General features: G+C 47.7%; 1 protein-coding gene across 1 annotated transcript in view; it reads right to left on the bottom strand.

The window, feature by feature from the left end:
* LOC119174518 (uncharacterized) overlaps positions 1 to 14704 on the bottom strand; it is a 171179-nt gene that overhangs the window by 25507 nt on the left and 130968 nt on the right. The window contains exons 8-11 of the mRNA XM_075895504.1: positions 13427 to 13600; positions 6449 to 6651; positions 5048 to 5183; positions 2769 to 2900 (exon numbers count right to left, since the gene is read on the bottom strand). Of these exons, the coding sequence (XP_075751619.1) occupies positions 2769 to 2900; positions 5048 to 5183; positions 6449 to 6651; positions 13427 to 13600 (645 nt within the window). The remainder of the gene's footprint in view (positions 1 to 2768; positions 2901 to 5047; positions 5184 to 6448; positions 6652 to 13426; positions 13601 to 14704) is intronic.

The following is a 14704-nucleotide window of genomic DNA, read 5'->3' as shown; positions in this document are numbered from 1 at the left end:
AGACAGACAGAATGACGGACGGATGGATGGACAGCGGACAGACGCTTCGCCCCTCTCATCATCATTCACTTTGTGGATATGTCCCTTTTTATCATTGGAGTCGTGGATATAGAATTCAGTGAAACATCAAAAGGTAGCTGTGTGACGGACGCCAACAAATTGGTCTATAAAAATATTTTATGAGAAATCGTGCGGTCTTGTTAAAATTCTGCTATGCTGATAAAAAAAAAGACGCATGTACCTCCCTCTCCGCTGTTAGCGCGAGCTCCAGATCCTGGTTGCCGATCCAAGTGCATCACCTACTATCAACGAATGTACGAAAACCAGTGCATATAAATAGAATAGAGAGCCATTACATACAAAATTTTGGAAGATATAAATTTTGGAATCATGTACGTATCTGTTATAAGAATTATTAGGTTACAGGACGTGCAAGGACCACCTTAAAATACCGGTATGCATGGAAACCACACTTGTCGAGTGTCTCAAACCATCATCATGGAGAAAATTTAGTACACAAGTTTCACTGTTTGGCAGAAACAACGCCATGAATGTGTGATTAAACTAGCAATTCCCGGGAAGGATCCACGACTCATTACCTGCCCCCGGCTAACGAGCCTCCAATATACTGAGGGGGAGGGGACTGGTGATGGCGCCATTGGGAACCCGTTGACCATCTTTCATGAGTTATGTTTGCACTACCGATTAGGCAGGAAATCCTTTCCGGATGCGCACAGAGAGCTAACAAGGAGACAGCAGATAGCCCTCCGACTCCTCCAAACTAGCTCCTTTCTGTCACCGGCCACTATGGCGCTGCATGACATTTCCCGTAAGTGCTCGGCATGCGATCAGCTCGCCACGTTCCCTCGTTTGATGTGGCGGTGGCCCCGCTTGCGCGTTTCAACAAGGAGGCATCATGTAAACGAGACAGACTTTCTAGAATGTATCGCAAGTCCACACCTTGCGAAACGACTCCGGGCGGTCCAGGGAGCCTGTGAAGCGATCCGGAACCTTTGGTCCTCGAACCCGTCGCGGGTGCAGCCCTCGGGGGGTTCTTAGGAACCTCCTACCCAGGACGCAAAGAAAGTTCATCTGTCTTGCGCGCGAAAGACCGGTTCTTATAGCAACGTTTCTTTCAATCTTCAAGTTGCGTCTAGTGACCTATAGGTACTTGATAGACGCGATCGGATAGACACGTGTCGCTGTTGCTTTATCTGGTCAATCACGTATCGCGAGTGTCGCCCCCTAAAATGACCAAAACTGATAGTATATATCAAGCGGTAGCAAAGAAGGTATGAATGAATGAAACTTCCTAATCAAAATTCTGAGCGCCGTTGTTTAGGTGTTATGTTTAGGTGTTATGATGCAAAAATATTGAGACACATGTATGTGAATGCATTTTTATACCACGCCATGAGCAGTGTGACTGGCTCCGACCATTTTGTGCAGCCCGCTTGACATCAAATATCGCAGATGGAGTAGAGTGCGACTGCCATGCTAAGCGGGAGACCGTGGAAGGTAGCGCGTGGGGGGGCGTTACACAACAGCTGCCTAAGACAGGCCTCCGTTTATGCCGGGCTTTATTTCCATATATAATATAGGTGGATGACCCGGGAGAGTTTCCTACAAACACACACGAGAAAACTCTGGCGTTATTGTCTATGGAAGCTGCAACGCACGGCCCTTCAACACACATGGGAATGATGAACAGTCCACGTATTTGTCTAATTTTCGTACTTTTGGCTCCAGTTGGCTTCACGTGGCTTGGAGCTGCTTTGTTACGAAACAAAAAAATCGGCAAATGTGCAGCTATTACACTTCATTACCTTAACTATTTAGGCTTACCATTTCAAAGCTGGTCACGAAAGTTAAGAGGGTTAGTTCTTTCGTTCAAAAAAAAAAAACCGAGACACAGCAAGAAACGAAGCCAAAAGTGCGATTCGAGGCCCGCAAGTACGAAGACTAGGCAAATCTGTGTACTACCCATCGTTCCCATGGTCGCTAAGCGATCGCAGTGCCAGATTCCCCTCTAGTTAGTTTTAGGAAACAATATGGATGACTCCATCGCATACCTTAGTGATGGCGCCATCGGCGACCACACGACGGCGCGCACTATTGTGGCGCCGCGGAACCTGACGTCTCGCCTCTGTCGTTCCCTCCTCCTCGTGCTCTCCTCGCTAATTCCGCCTTTCATCCTCGGCTGCATTACGCGTCCGCTCTCTTTCGTCCTCATTCGCTATGCCAGTTACGCCGACGATGTTCAACGCAGGAACGGGCGCCAAAAAGCTAAGCTCTGAAAAGAACTACGCACGTTTAATGTGGAGCAACGCTAACTGTTTTTTGGCTATCTGCACTTGTAGCAATGCACCATTAATTACACATTGCCACAGAAACAGCCACCGTTGGGGGGGGGGGGGGGGGTCTACGCACACCACTCTGTTCATCGCAGGTGTCGCAAACCAAGCAAAACGTGGACAGGCACATTGTGCAACCGACACCAACCGTTCGAGCCCAACATGAGCACGAGCCCCGTCAGATGGGCCAGCGTGCGAGACAGAAACATGAGGCGAAGTTAGAGGCCAGTGACACGTGATAACCGACTCCGCTTTTTCTCTCTTTCGTCCTCGATCGTTCTATCTGTTTCGCCGATGTCGACACTGCTAAACGCTGCTCCAGAACACTAATCATGTATCACGGTTTCTATGTTGTGATCAAAACAGATTAAAAGTTATTCAGCCAGGTTACTCAGGAAATATCAATCAACCAACCTTCTCGTGGGCTTCCCTCAGCAGAGACTCTTGGCGCACCACTTCGGCCTCGCTCTCGGCTGTTATCTCAACGCTCTCCCGAAGGGCCTCTTCTAGGGCCTCGATGCGTTCTCGCTGCCTGGTAACTTCCTCCTGCACAACATCTCTCGACGGTCAGCATGCCTTCCTCCATGGCTCACTGGGCTCGGATCATGAACGGGCTGTTTCAACGGCCTTCCGCAGCCTCCGAAAACAGTACTCGAAACTCAAGTGTGACACAAAAATAGAACCAAGGCAACCAACAACGCAAAGCCCAACAAAACAACACAAAAATAGAACGTTGGTCATACGCAGGGCAAACAAAAATGTTTGAAACAACCAAGTGGTAAGCAACTTCTTTTCGTCCTTGACCTGCCGAATTTGACTTTGACTTGTCAAGATCTTTAGCCTGTGTCAACAAACACTTAAGAAACGAAATGCATTCTTCAGGTTAAAAGAGAGGCTTTAACAAGCCACCATTACCCTAATGTTGATGTCTAAATGTTAAGGGAGCTTTCCAAAATTAAAAAAAAAACTATCGATTGATTAGCTCAGTTATTCTTTGGGGATCGTATAGTATGTCAGCTGCACACCGTAGTAAACACACATGCTTATAGAACAAGCGAAAGTGAAATAACGCTGCGACGCGTTGACGACGAGAGATGTAAGTGTGTATATATGTATATGCATCATGTAAATGTCCTTCAGCGCCAGCGTGACGCATCTCCTCTCTCATTTCATTTTCTTAAGGCAGTTATAGTTAGCTTTTACACTACGTCTTTGCGGTGACCGATTCGTCATGCAGTAGTTAACGCTTTGTAGGCAACTGCGACAGAATAGGTAGTGATAAAACAGAACTCGCGCATAGGTGTTAGTGCTCGGTGTTTACCGTTAGATGAGACGCAAATCCAAAAGGCTCGCGATGACTGACATCTCTGAGTGTGCAACGTATTTTTTTTTTTTGCCGAGCCCCAAAACTAACACCCCTGGCGGGAGCCTCAAACGTCAACACAGAATGTAAGCGTAACGAAAGAAATATTAGAAAAAACTCGAGAAAAAGCTGGCTGGACCAGGCGCCTGCAAAGAAAAATAATAAAGACGGCACAGATGACAACTGATCATCTCGTTAGTAGTGCACAAGCACAAGAAACATGGTCATATAAAAGACCCTTAAGCAGTGATTTATAAAGTGAGACCGTTCATCGAAGCATTCAATAAACAAAATTTACATTTTTGGGGATTGCCATGGATTCACGAAAAGTGATTTTCTGCTGAAGTAAACTTTCTGCTTTATACATGACTTGATTCATTTAATACTTTTTCGTCTGTGCATAGAGGATCGCACGACTATGACATGTCCGGGAATGAACAAGTGATTAAGATTTGACGTGAAAAAGATTTGCAGATCTGGCAGATGTCACCGCTTTATGTTCTTTAAAAGTTGATTTGTGAGGTTTAACGTCCCAAAACCACGATATTATTAGAGACACCGTAGTGGAGGGCTCCAGAAATTTCCACCATTTGGTGTTCTTTACCGTGCACCCAAATCTTAGCACACGGGCCTACAACATTTCTTCCTCCATCGGAAATGCAGCCACCGCAGCCGGGATTTGATCCCGCGACCTGCTGGTCAGCAGCCGAGTGCCTTAGCCACTACAACACCACGGCGGGGCGTTCTCGAAGAGTTACTAGCTTTCTTAATTGATGTCATGACAATTATTTCCTGTTCATATACTTGGTCATGCTTTGTTTATCCCTCGACGCATCATTTCTTGCACACGTCTTACTTGAATATTGACGCAAACACAACACAACCATACCGCTCATTGTAGTTTTTGTTTTCGCTGATGATGACAGTACAATATATTGATGTGAATTAACACAGAACGTAACTTGCATTTTCGAACCACGAAGAAGCTCCACAAGCCTTAAGTACATCAAGTTGGCTTCTTCTTATGCTTGTTAGTCATGCAGAGAGAAACCTTTAAACGACAAAGTATCGATAGTTTTTGAACTGGATATTCTAAGGTGTCAGATGTTGTTTATTTATGAAGAAATTCACGCATAGTTAGGAACCTCGCAGGCAATCTGGCTACATCGATAGAAGGAGGCCTTCTGGCTACACCAGTGGTGCCTTCTTAAGTTTCTTGTTTCTGATATCCTTGCTCAAAAGCAATAACAAACATTTATGAAATTTAACTCTAAAATTGAGACTGTCGTAGACAGCTATAGCGAAGAAATACAGAAGCAGTCACGCTCACTTGAGCTTTGGAAGCTTCTCGACCGAGGTCTCCCTCTCGTCGGCGAGCTTCGTCCATCATCTGGGCGCTCCGCGTCTTGTCCGTCTGCTGGCTGCGCTTGATCGCGTTCAGCTTGCTCTCACGGTCCTTCAGAGCCCTGTGCGCGGCACACGCAATGCCCGGGGCATAAGTTATAACTAGGGCAACAATAGACAAGCCACAATGACCCACATGAAAAGCCAGCGGGAAACACGAAAACTGAAGAGAAAACGACGGGCTGGCACTTGCAACTGACCAAAGCATCCTTGAAACGAAGACGTACCCGCCGGCAACCATCTTGCACATGCATGAAGCAACCGTGCGTACCACAAAACAATATCTTCATGATATATCACGGCGTCAAGAAAGGTCATCTCTGTAGCGGACAGGTGCGCTGACATGTCGCTGACGCAATCGCCCACCCCCTTTGTTAATGTCAGGGACACGTCATTGAACTTGTCCTGTCCATTAAGGAGATGCCATTTCTAGACACCGTGATATCTTGTTGATATTGTGTTTTATACGACGCATGGCTGCTTCACGCATGTGCAAGGTGGTTGCTGACAGATATACGGATTATTTTTAGGCATGCTTTCATCAGTTGTAAGTTCCAGCCTATCCCGTTTTGCTCCTCCTTTTCAGTGTTTCCCTCTGGCTTTTCTTGTGTATCGACATATACCGACTAGCCGAGTCCATCGTCTTGGAAGCCATGAGCAGCATAAGCACCAATGTACCCTCAGTGAGCAATCGAAGTTGTCTTAACAAAAGCTACGGTGTCTCAGACAGGCTGGCCGATGTTTCGATGAATGTTCATGGCGAAATAGTCTTAGAGGGCTAGCTCTGGACATCACGTGGTATCGTTGTCGGTACCAGATTTCCGTTGGCTTTCATCTTTAAAATACGGAGTGCTTGAGAATCCCATCTCCCGAATGATACGCTCAAAAATTTAGATCCCATCCCAAAAATGGGCCGCTGGTAGTACAGAAAAAAACCGGAAACATGTCATGTTTGGGCTACGTGGTTCACAGAATAAGCAAATAAGTGTTAACTGCACGAAGAAGGAAGCACGGCAGAATGCAGAAACGTGCAATGGCACGAATCTCAGACTTTAACTGAGTTTATTTCCTAAAAGCAGAACATTTGTACCTTCCTCGTCATTTCTTAAAAAAGTTCCAGCATCAGTAAATAAATGAACATAGTTGGAAATCTTCGCTTCGCGCGTGTACGTGCTGCTATGTTTTCGCATCAAGTCTTCGCGCAGCTGAATCTGTCAAAGCGGGCGCTCGCACGAGCACGGACACGATGGAAGTTATCGATAACCTTGCGCCTAAACAATGAAATGCCCTCCGCATTGCGGTACACGCTGAAGCAGGGTGCACTCACTCTTGCAGCTGCTTGATCTGTGCGTTGAGATTGACCTTCTCTTCCTCGAGGGAAGACATGATCTGGAGCAGTCGCTCCAGTTCGGCCTCGTTCGCTCCTCCGGTCGGTGGAGGCGGTGGCTGCCTCGTCTCCAGCTCGGCGCAACGCATCTTCAACTCGGCCAACTGCCGGACCAGTTCTTGCTCTGTCTCTGTGGTTCCCGCCTGCCGATGTGAAAAAAAAACGCGTATAGTGAAATGTCGCACGGTTAGATGAGACTGCTATCGTTTTAATCCGAATAACATACACGTATATAAGAAAGAGGACGACACATGTGCAGCACAAGGAAAGCATTGTATGCTTTCTCACTCTCTTTCATTCCAGTTCATTATGCACGTTCACGCATATCAGCGTTCGAGTAAGTCATACAAGCACCCGTGTCCAGTTAAACGAAGCCTGAATTCTGGAACTGGACACCTTTGACGTGCCCTACCAATATCGGACCTTCCACCAACAAAGTCAGTGTGTGGATGTAGGCCCAGGGTAACGTTTGCAGCAGGGTGCCTAGCGATAACGAGCACAGTCTCAACGGAAAAAGATTATCACAAGTGAACAGTGGCCGGAGCCTAACAATTGCGACCCACGGCACTGTTGTTCATGAGCGCGCAAATAGCTAGGTTTTCAAGCACCTTTCAAAGCAGGGGTGGCCGGCGGTCTGGAGGAAAGCATGCCGATGTTGCTGTTGGCTCATACGAAAGCCCATATTCTAAAGAAATGCTTGCTCATTGCTTCTCGCAAGATTTCGCTATGCACACGCTATCCCTTTTGTTTCTGTTTTTCTTTCTTGTTCACTGAAGGTGGGAGGAACTGTATTCTTATCACCATTGCCCTGAAAACACTGCTTGTTGCACTGCTTTCCGCCACCCCTCCCCCCTGCTCTGTAAGATGGAATGTGCTAGGCACTCTTGATATCGGCATGCTCGGAAAATAAGAATTCACAGCTTTGCCGCAAAGGCGAAGCAATAAACATAATAGTAACAAATTGGAAGAGTTACGCGCAGAAGGGCAAGCACACCGAAACGTGCCCCGCATTTCTTACGCACAAATAACAGACGAAACGTACTCCCAGGTACCGGTGAACGCAAATAAGCGTCTCAGTTTTTACTTCGCTGTGTCTGAAAAGCGCATCCTTTTCGCAAACGATGACTTTGCAACAATAGCAGCGACATTTCTGCGCCTGGTAACTACAACTGAATCATTCAGGTGCCTTAAGGACAGCCAAGACATAAGATGCTCTCAACCGCGAGATAAGTGCGCACGAGTGTGCCTTCAGGGGCTTTACGACGACCCACTCGTCTCCGCGAGGCGAAGTACGCGTCGGAGATGAGGGCGTGCGCCACCTTGCTGGTAATGCTAAAAGCATGAAAGTCCCCCCCTCCCCCCGGGATGCCTATCACCAGTGGTAAGTGGTAGCTATAAATACCTTGTTATTTGCACGTTGAAGGATGTTCTCCTCGGTGGCTCAGTGGTTAATGCCTCGCACTCGCGATGCAGAGGGTCAAAGTTCGATTCCGTACGCCAGAGGGTTTTTTCTAAATCTTTTTTCTTTCTTGCATTTTCACACACACACACACACACACACACATATATGTGTGTGTGTGTGTGTGTGTGTGTGTGTGTGTGTGTGTGTGTGTGTGTGCCGCTCCGGCAACCCGTCACTTGTGCCAATTGTATTCTGTCAAGACAGCACACATTGAATTCTCTTGTAAAGAGTTAAAGAGTTGCTCATCTTGCTAAGTCTTGTTAGTGCACTATAGCGCTACTCTCCTTACTCAATCGCAAAACTTCTGCGTCACGTCCGGTGTTGTGTCGGCGAGCGGCGTTCGACGGCGAGGGCCCGACGACTGAAGGCGAGACGCAACGTGCGCCGGCACGCGCCCCCGACACACGCAGTAGAAGATGAGTTGACCGGAGCCCGCGGGAACCCAACAAAGACTGAGCCGGCCAGCGGCCGTTTATTGAACGACACACAACGGACACGCGGACACACGGGATTGGCTGCATGCAATCACGTGTGTGCCGTTACAGACGACATCTGTTGAACAGGGTACACACTAGGGCGCACTCAGTGCGCGTGCCACTCACAGGTGGCGCCACGACACAACATCATCCCCCCCCCCCCGTCAACAAACTGAGCATTATCACAGGGTAACACTAGAGAAAGTCCCAGGATCTCCACTAAGGAATGTTCACGCCACACGAGCGGCAGGGAGAAGAACAGTTCGCGCACAGGCACAAGTGGCCTAATACAACAGATACGTCACACATCTTGTGAAACGAAATACACTGCAAAAAAAAACACAGTACTGAAAGTCCCCTGCGATGTCGTGGCTGGGCCCACTAGCTCTCTTTTGACCTTAAGTGACAAAATCTTTGAGCCAGTTAGGTCGTTTTGTCTGACGGCTCGGACGCATAGAAGTCTCAGTAGAACTTGTTGAAGTGCGACCAGGTTCGGTCGTCTTTGAAAACCTTGTAGTCCCTTCACTTTCCCCCTCCCCAGGGTTGAGATTTAGTGGATTACTTGAAAAAGGTACCCGCACCGGGTCCTGCTGACTTCCCAACGTTCCTTGGGGAACAACTGATTCAGACCCTTCACTATAAGAGATCTCTGACGAATCAGAGTCTGGCTGAAAACTGGGGGTGGAGCCCTGCAACGTAAGTGCACCAGGGGACTGACTGCCACAAAGATCTAAACTGGAATAAGAGTAAATAAGTTCTTTGGGTGTAGTAGAAAGGGCGGCATTCTGGAAAGAATCCCTAGCAATTACTGTTAACTTGGATGCATTCCACACTTTTGCGTCACTGAGGAGAAAAGTGGACGGCGCAACCTGAGCCTTCACTGTAAGAGGCCTACTATACTTGAAAAAGCCTTTTCTATGGAGTCTTACCTTAACCAAATCGCAGACCTTTATGCAGGTTTGCTGCGCACCTTTCCTTTTGTCAAAATACCCTTTGCTCTTATTCTGTTTCGCTGCAACCTGATTTCGGACATGAGACAACCCATTGGGCGACTCCGATACTTTAGGACGAATCCTAAAGTTGCTAATGTCTACTTTGGAACGAGGTTGTCGACCGTGCAGCAAAAAAGCTGGAGACAGGCCAGTCACCGCATGTGGTGTGACCCTATACGAACTCAAAAATTGTGTGATGCTCCTCGAGGCATCTTTACCTTCAAGTCTCGCTACCTGCAAATGTTCCTTAAGAACCCTGTTAAGGCGTTCTATTTGACCGTTGGCCTGGGGGTAATAATTGGACGAAAATATATGACGGATGCCCAGTTCCTTTAGAAATTCCTGAAATTGTACAGAGACAAATTGTGGACCATTGTCAGTTACTAAGAACTCTGGTAGCCCTTCCCGGCTAAACAACGATTCCAACAGCTTAATGACATCCTCTGTGGAGATAGAATTGGTGCCAAGAACCTCAGGCCATTTTTAATAGTAGTCGACCAAGGTAACAAGATACCTGGGAAAAGATACATTTAACGGGCCGACAATGTCCATACCCAACTTTTGCCACGGCACTTCAGGCCATTCAACGGGCTGCAACGGTGCTACACACGGCTTGGCCGGCTTGTCTGTCAGCTGATAGATGTGACAATGCTTGACATGTTCTTCTACAGAACGATCCATTTGGGGCCACCAATACCTTTCACGCAGAAGTTGCTTAGTACGTACTATCCCTTGATGATTTTCATGTGCTAATTGGAGGAAAGTAGGTACCAGAACACTAGGAATGATTACACGGTCACCACGCATGAGTAATCCGTCAACACAAGAGAGTTCATCCCTAACATGAAAGTAAGCTATTAACTCATTGTTTATATGCTTCTTAAAAGGCCAGCCCTTGGATACACATTCACAGACTTTTTGCAACGCCACATCTGCATTCGTTGCAAGTTGGACGGTTTCTTTGTCAACTACAGATGTCACTAAAGACACTATTTCTTCATCCTTGTTAAGTTCTGGACAGGCCTGAATTGGCAGCCTAGACAGAGCATCAGGGACCACATTTTCTAAGCCCTTGCAATATTCTATGTCAAAGTTGTAATACAAAAGTCTAGCTGACCACCGCGAAATCCTTAAAGGCCGTCGGCCTGCATCACCTGCGGCTAACAAAGCAACTACAGCCTGACGGTCGGTTCTAAGGGTGAAACGTCTACCCCAGAGGTAAATATGCCACCTTTCACTCGCGAATAGACAAGCAAGCGCTTTGCATTCACCCACGCAGTACTTTCTTTCAGTATCTGACAAGGTTCTCGACACAAAGGCTACTGTTTCAAGCTTAGGACCATAGCGCTGCTGTAACACAGCCCCGATGCCCACGTCAGATGCATCGGTTGTAACCACCACAGGTAGCTCAGGATTAAACACCTTAATGACAGGCGAACAAGTCAGGTGCATTTTCAACTGGTTAAAACTGCGTTGGGCATCCTCCGACCAGCAAAACTTTTGGCCCTGCCTGAGTATGAGACGAAGCGGTTCAACTAGGTCTGCATAGTGATCTATGAACTTGGCATAGTATCCTGCCAGACCTAAAAATGACTGTAAAGACTTAATGTCTGTAGGAGCTGGGGCATTTACTATAGCCTTTACTTTACTTTCTAACGGCGATATACCATCAGCTGAAATCCGGTGTCCCAAGAAGCTAAGTTCTTTCACGGAAAAAAGACATTTATCATTCAACTTCATGCCACTGTTGGCTACGCAAGTCAAGACTTCAATTAGGCTCGCGTCATGCTCAGACTGAGTCTTACCCCACACAAGGACATCATCCAGATAGCAAATTACATTCTTGCAATCTTTTAAAATCTGCGACATTATTTTTTTAAAAACTGCAGGCGCAGACGCGAGACCGAAACAGACACGCTTAAACCTGAACAAGCCATCATGCGTGATGAACGTCGTTAAGTCCCTACTGCTCTCCTCTAACAACAGCTGGTGATAAGCTGACGCTAAGTCTAGCTTAGAAAAACAAGTGGCTCCATGAAATATCTGCAACAACTCTTCAACATGCGGCAAAGGATACCCATCGATGATAATTGCCTCATTCGGTTCCCTGAGATCTACACACAGCCGAATGCTTCCATTTCTCTTGCGGATGACGACGAGCGGCGAGACCTACTCGGAAGCGTCGAGGCGTTCAATGACATCCGAGTCTTCGAGTCGTCGCAACTCGGTCGCCACCTGATCGCGAAGAGCCAGAGGGAGACGTCTCAGCTTGGATGCAACCGGAGTCACACCTGGCCGCCGTTGAATGCGATGAATGAAACCCTTGACGAGACCCAACTCGTCGCTGAGGAGCTGCTCGAAGCCCGAAGGCACGTTGGAGGGACACTGCACTTCACATGATGCGAGTCGACACGTCAACGACACGCCGTCAATCTGGATGCCCAGTCGCTGAATGGCGCCAAGGCCGAAAAGCGATGTGCCCTTATCGGTGACCTGGACGACCACGGAGCAAGACCGCTGCAACACTTTGACTGGAGCTTGGAAGGAGCCAAGGATCCTGATGCGCTTCTTGGAGAAGTTTCGCAAGTCGACTACAGCTTTGGACAGGCTGTGCTGTTTGCTGAAATGACGCTGGAAGTCTTCTGCAGTCATCAAGGATACAGACGCTCCTGTATCCACCAGTAGTCGCAGGGTAACACCATCGACCACAGCGTGGACGACTAAGTTTTTTCTGGATGAGGTGCTAACTGTGAGCACGGACAACAAAGGACGATCCGAAGATAACACTGATGAGCTTGAAGTTGAGTTCAACTGAGTGGAGGCCTGCTGCTCCGGTACGACGTCGACAGCTCCCCTCGAAGAGACGCGCTGTACAGGGGCAGTCTTGCGGCACATCGACGCGAAATGTCCCCAAGCGTTGCACGTAATGCAACGTTGACTTCGGGCTGGACAATTTCGAAAACTTGAGTGATGCCCTCTGCTTCCGCAGCGGTCGCACAATTGAGGTTGGAAGTCACCTTGAGACTTATCATTTGCGACTGGAGCACGGTACCTCGACGACGACTGCGGCTGAAAGTCGCCATCTTGGCCTCCCGGACCTGGTGACGTGACGTCACGGCCTCCCCGACTGGCGCGGCCATTCTTTCTCTTCGCGCCGCCATATTGGGCGCCGTGCCCAACGGCTTCGACATGTTCAGGTTGACTGGGAGCAAACACTTGGTTCGCCAAGGACAATGCTTCGAGCGTCCGACCGACTTCTTCCGCTTTCTCCAAGGACAACTCCTTGCCGTATCCCATCCTCGTCGCCATTTTGTTGTGTCGGCAAGCTGCGTCCGACGGCGAGGGCCCGACGACTGAATGCGAGACGCAAAGTGCGCCGGCACGCGCCCCCGACACGCGCAGTAGAAGATGAGTTGACCGAAGCCCGCGGGAACCCAACAAAGACTGAGCGGGCCAGCGGCCATTTATTGAACAACACACAACGGACACGCGGACACATGCGATTGGCTGCATGCAATCACGTGTGTTCCATTACAGACGACATCTGTTGAACAGAGTACACACTAGGGCGCACTCAGTGTGCGTGCCACTCACAGGTGGCGCCACAACACAACACCCGGTTCTATGTGACCATAGTCCTGGAATGAAGGCAAACGCTTAGAGCGCGATTTAGCGACGATCAATTGTCAAATATTTTTTTCCCATTCATTGGCAATGTAACAACACTATCCAAACAAATACTAAACTACCGTTCATTTCATCTCATTACTAAGCAATTAAACGCACACTACGGGCGAAAATTCACCGTTTGTCACCGCCCGGTTCAGTATAATGTCCAAATGCGGTAAGATCAGATAGGGTCGCACAATAAACCAAGAGACGTTCTTGCATTAACAATGGCGCTCCAAGAGACACGAGCGGAGTGTGCACAGGAGGTGAAACACTGAAAGCTGTGAGAACGCGCTACAGAAAAGAAAGTTGTGCGTACCTTCTGCATGGCGGCCTCTGCCTGCTCGAGCTTTTCCTTCTTCTTCTTGAGCCTCTTTTCGAACTCATCCAGCTGCTTCTGGCGGTCGTCGAGCCTTTTCTTGAGGGCCTCTACCTCGGCGTCCATCTTGGGCTGAGCCTGAGCCCCCTTGGCTCGGAGATTCTGGATCTCCGTCTACAATGCAGCACGCAACAATTAGCGGGGTTAGCGAAACTCGTAGCGGGGGATTGTTTTGTGACATGCACGACTATTTGCTGTCTTGTTCATTGAGCATGCTCTTTTGGTACAAGAAAGCATGCAGGGAAAATGTAACGGCAGGAATGTTTAGCGTACGCAAGACTCTAGCTTGCCACCCTATGCCAGGTGGAGGGTAATATTTAAGGAATGAAAACAAAATGCAGGCGAACATTAGTTGTGCGATGGTGTTTGTGCACGATAATGTCTACATGTGGTCGCTGAGGTTGCCTGATTTTACAGTTTGTGGCAGCAAAGCCCGCGTGAAACAATTTTCCAGCGCGCATTGCAAAAAGCCGGTGCACGGTTATTCAAAAGAAGTCTGCAGCATGAAATGCAGTTGACGACTATGTAATATTCTTCCTGGTTAGCTTCACAAGGTTGAAACACCTATGCGTCTCCTGTTAGCTGATCTCTACTGAGAATTTCTACGAGTAATACTGCAGAACGCTCTGATTTGTTAGCAACCAGACCCAACAGTATACGGCTCTACAAACTTCCGTAACCTTCACAGGGTTTGCTGTTATTGCTTTTCGAGTAAATATGGTGGTTTACTTGTGCCTCTTTTTCACGTTTCCAGCACACTATCCACCACGTGATATTACAACTAATACACTAATAGGAGAACGTTATTAAAGAAAAACACTTGCAATGAACCGAACAGCGAAGTCAATAAGAAACATGCTGAACTTCAATAATAACAATGGACATGCAAAAATTATAATTTCCAAGCTATGCTGAAAGTGACGTGCATTCATGCGCAATATCACGAAAATAACACACGAAGAAAGAATAATCACTGTAGTGTAGAAGCAGAAAATAACGAAAAGCCTTTAAAATCTTCAAACTCGACAAAGTATAGAACTAAGCACTATAAAATAAATCACAACGTTCAAATCAATGTCCTACACGTAACAAAAATAGTGCAGGAGAACTCAGGGAAAAGATTCACTGAACCATTCGCCAACAGAACAGAAGTAGCGTGCCGCTATGGCCAGGGTCGAAGTAACATAACGGGCATGCCGGGTGGTGGTCATTTGCTGA

Source organism: Rhipicephalus microplus, chromosome 5, assembly GCF_043290135.1.
Source record: "Rhipicephalus microplus isolate Deutch F79 chromosome 5, USDA_Rmic, whole genome shotgun sequence".
Classification (NCBI taxonomy): Eukaryota; Metazoa; Arthropoda; class Arachnida; order Ixodida; family Ixodidae; genus Rhipicephalus; species Rhipicephalus microplus.
This window is presented reverse-complemented; position numbering and strand designations above follow the sequence as displayed.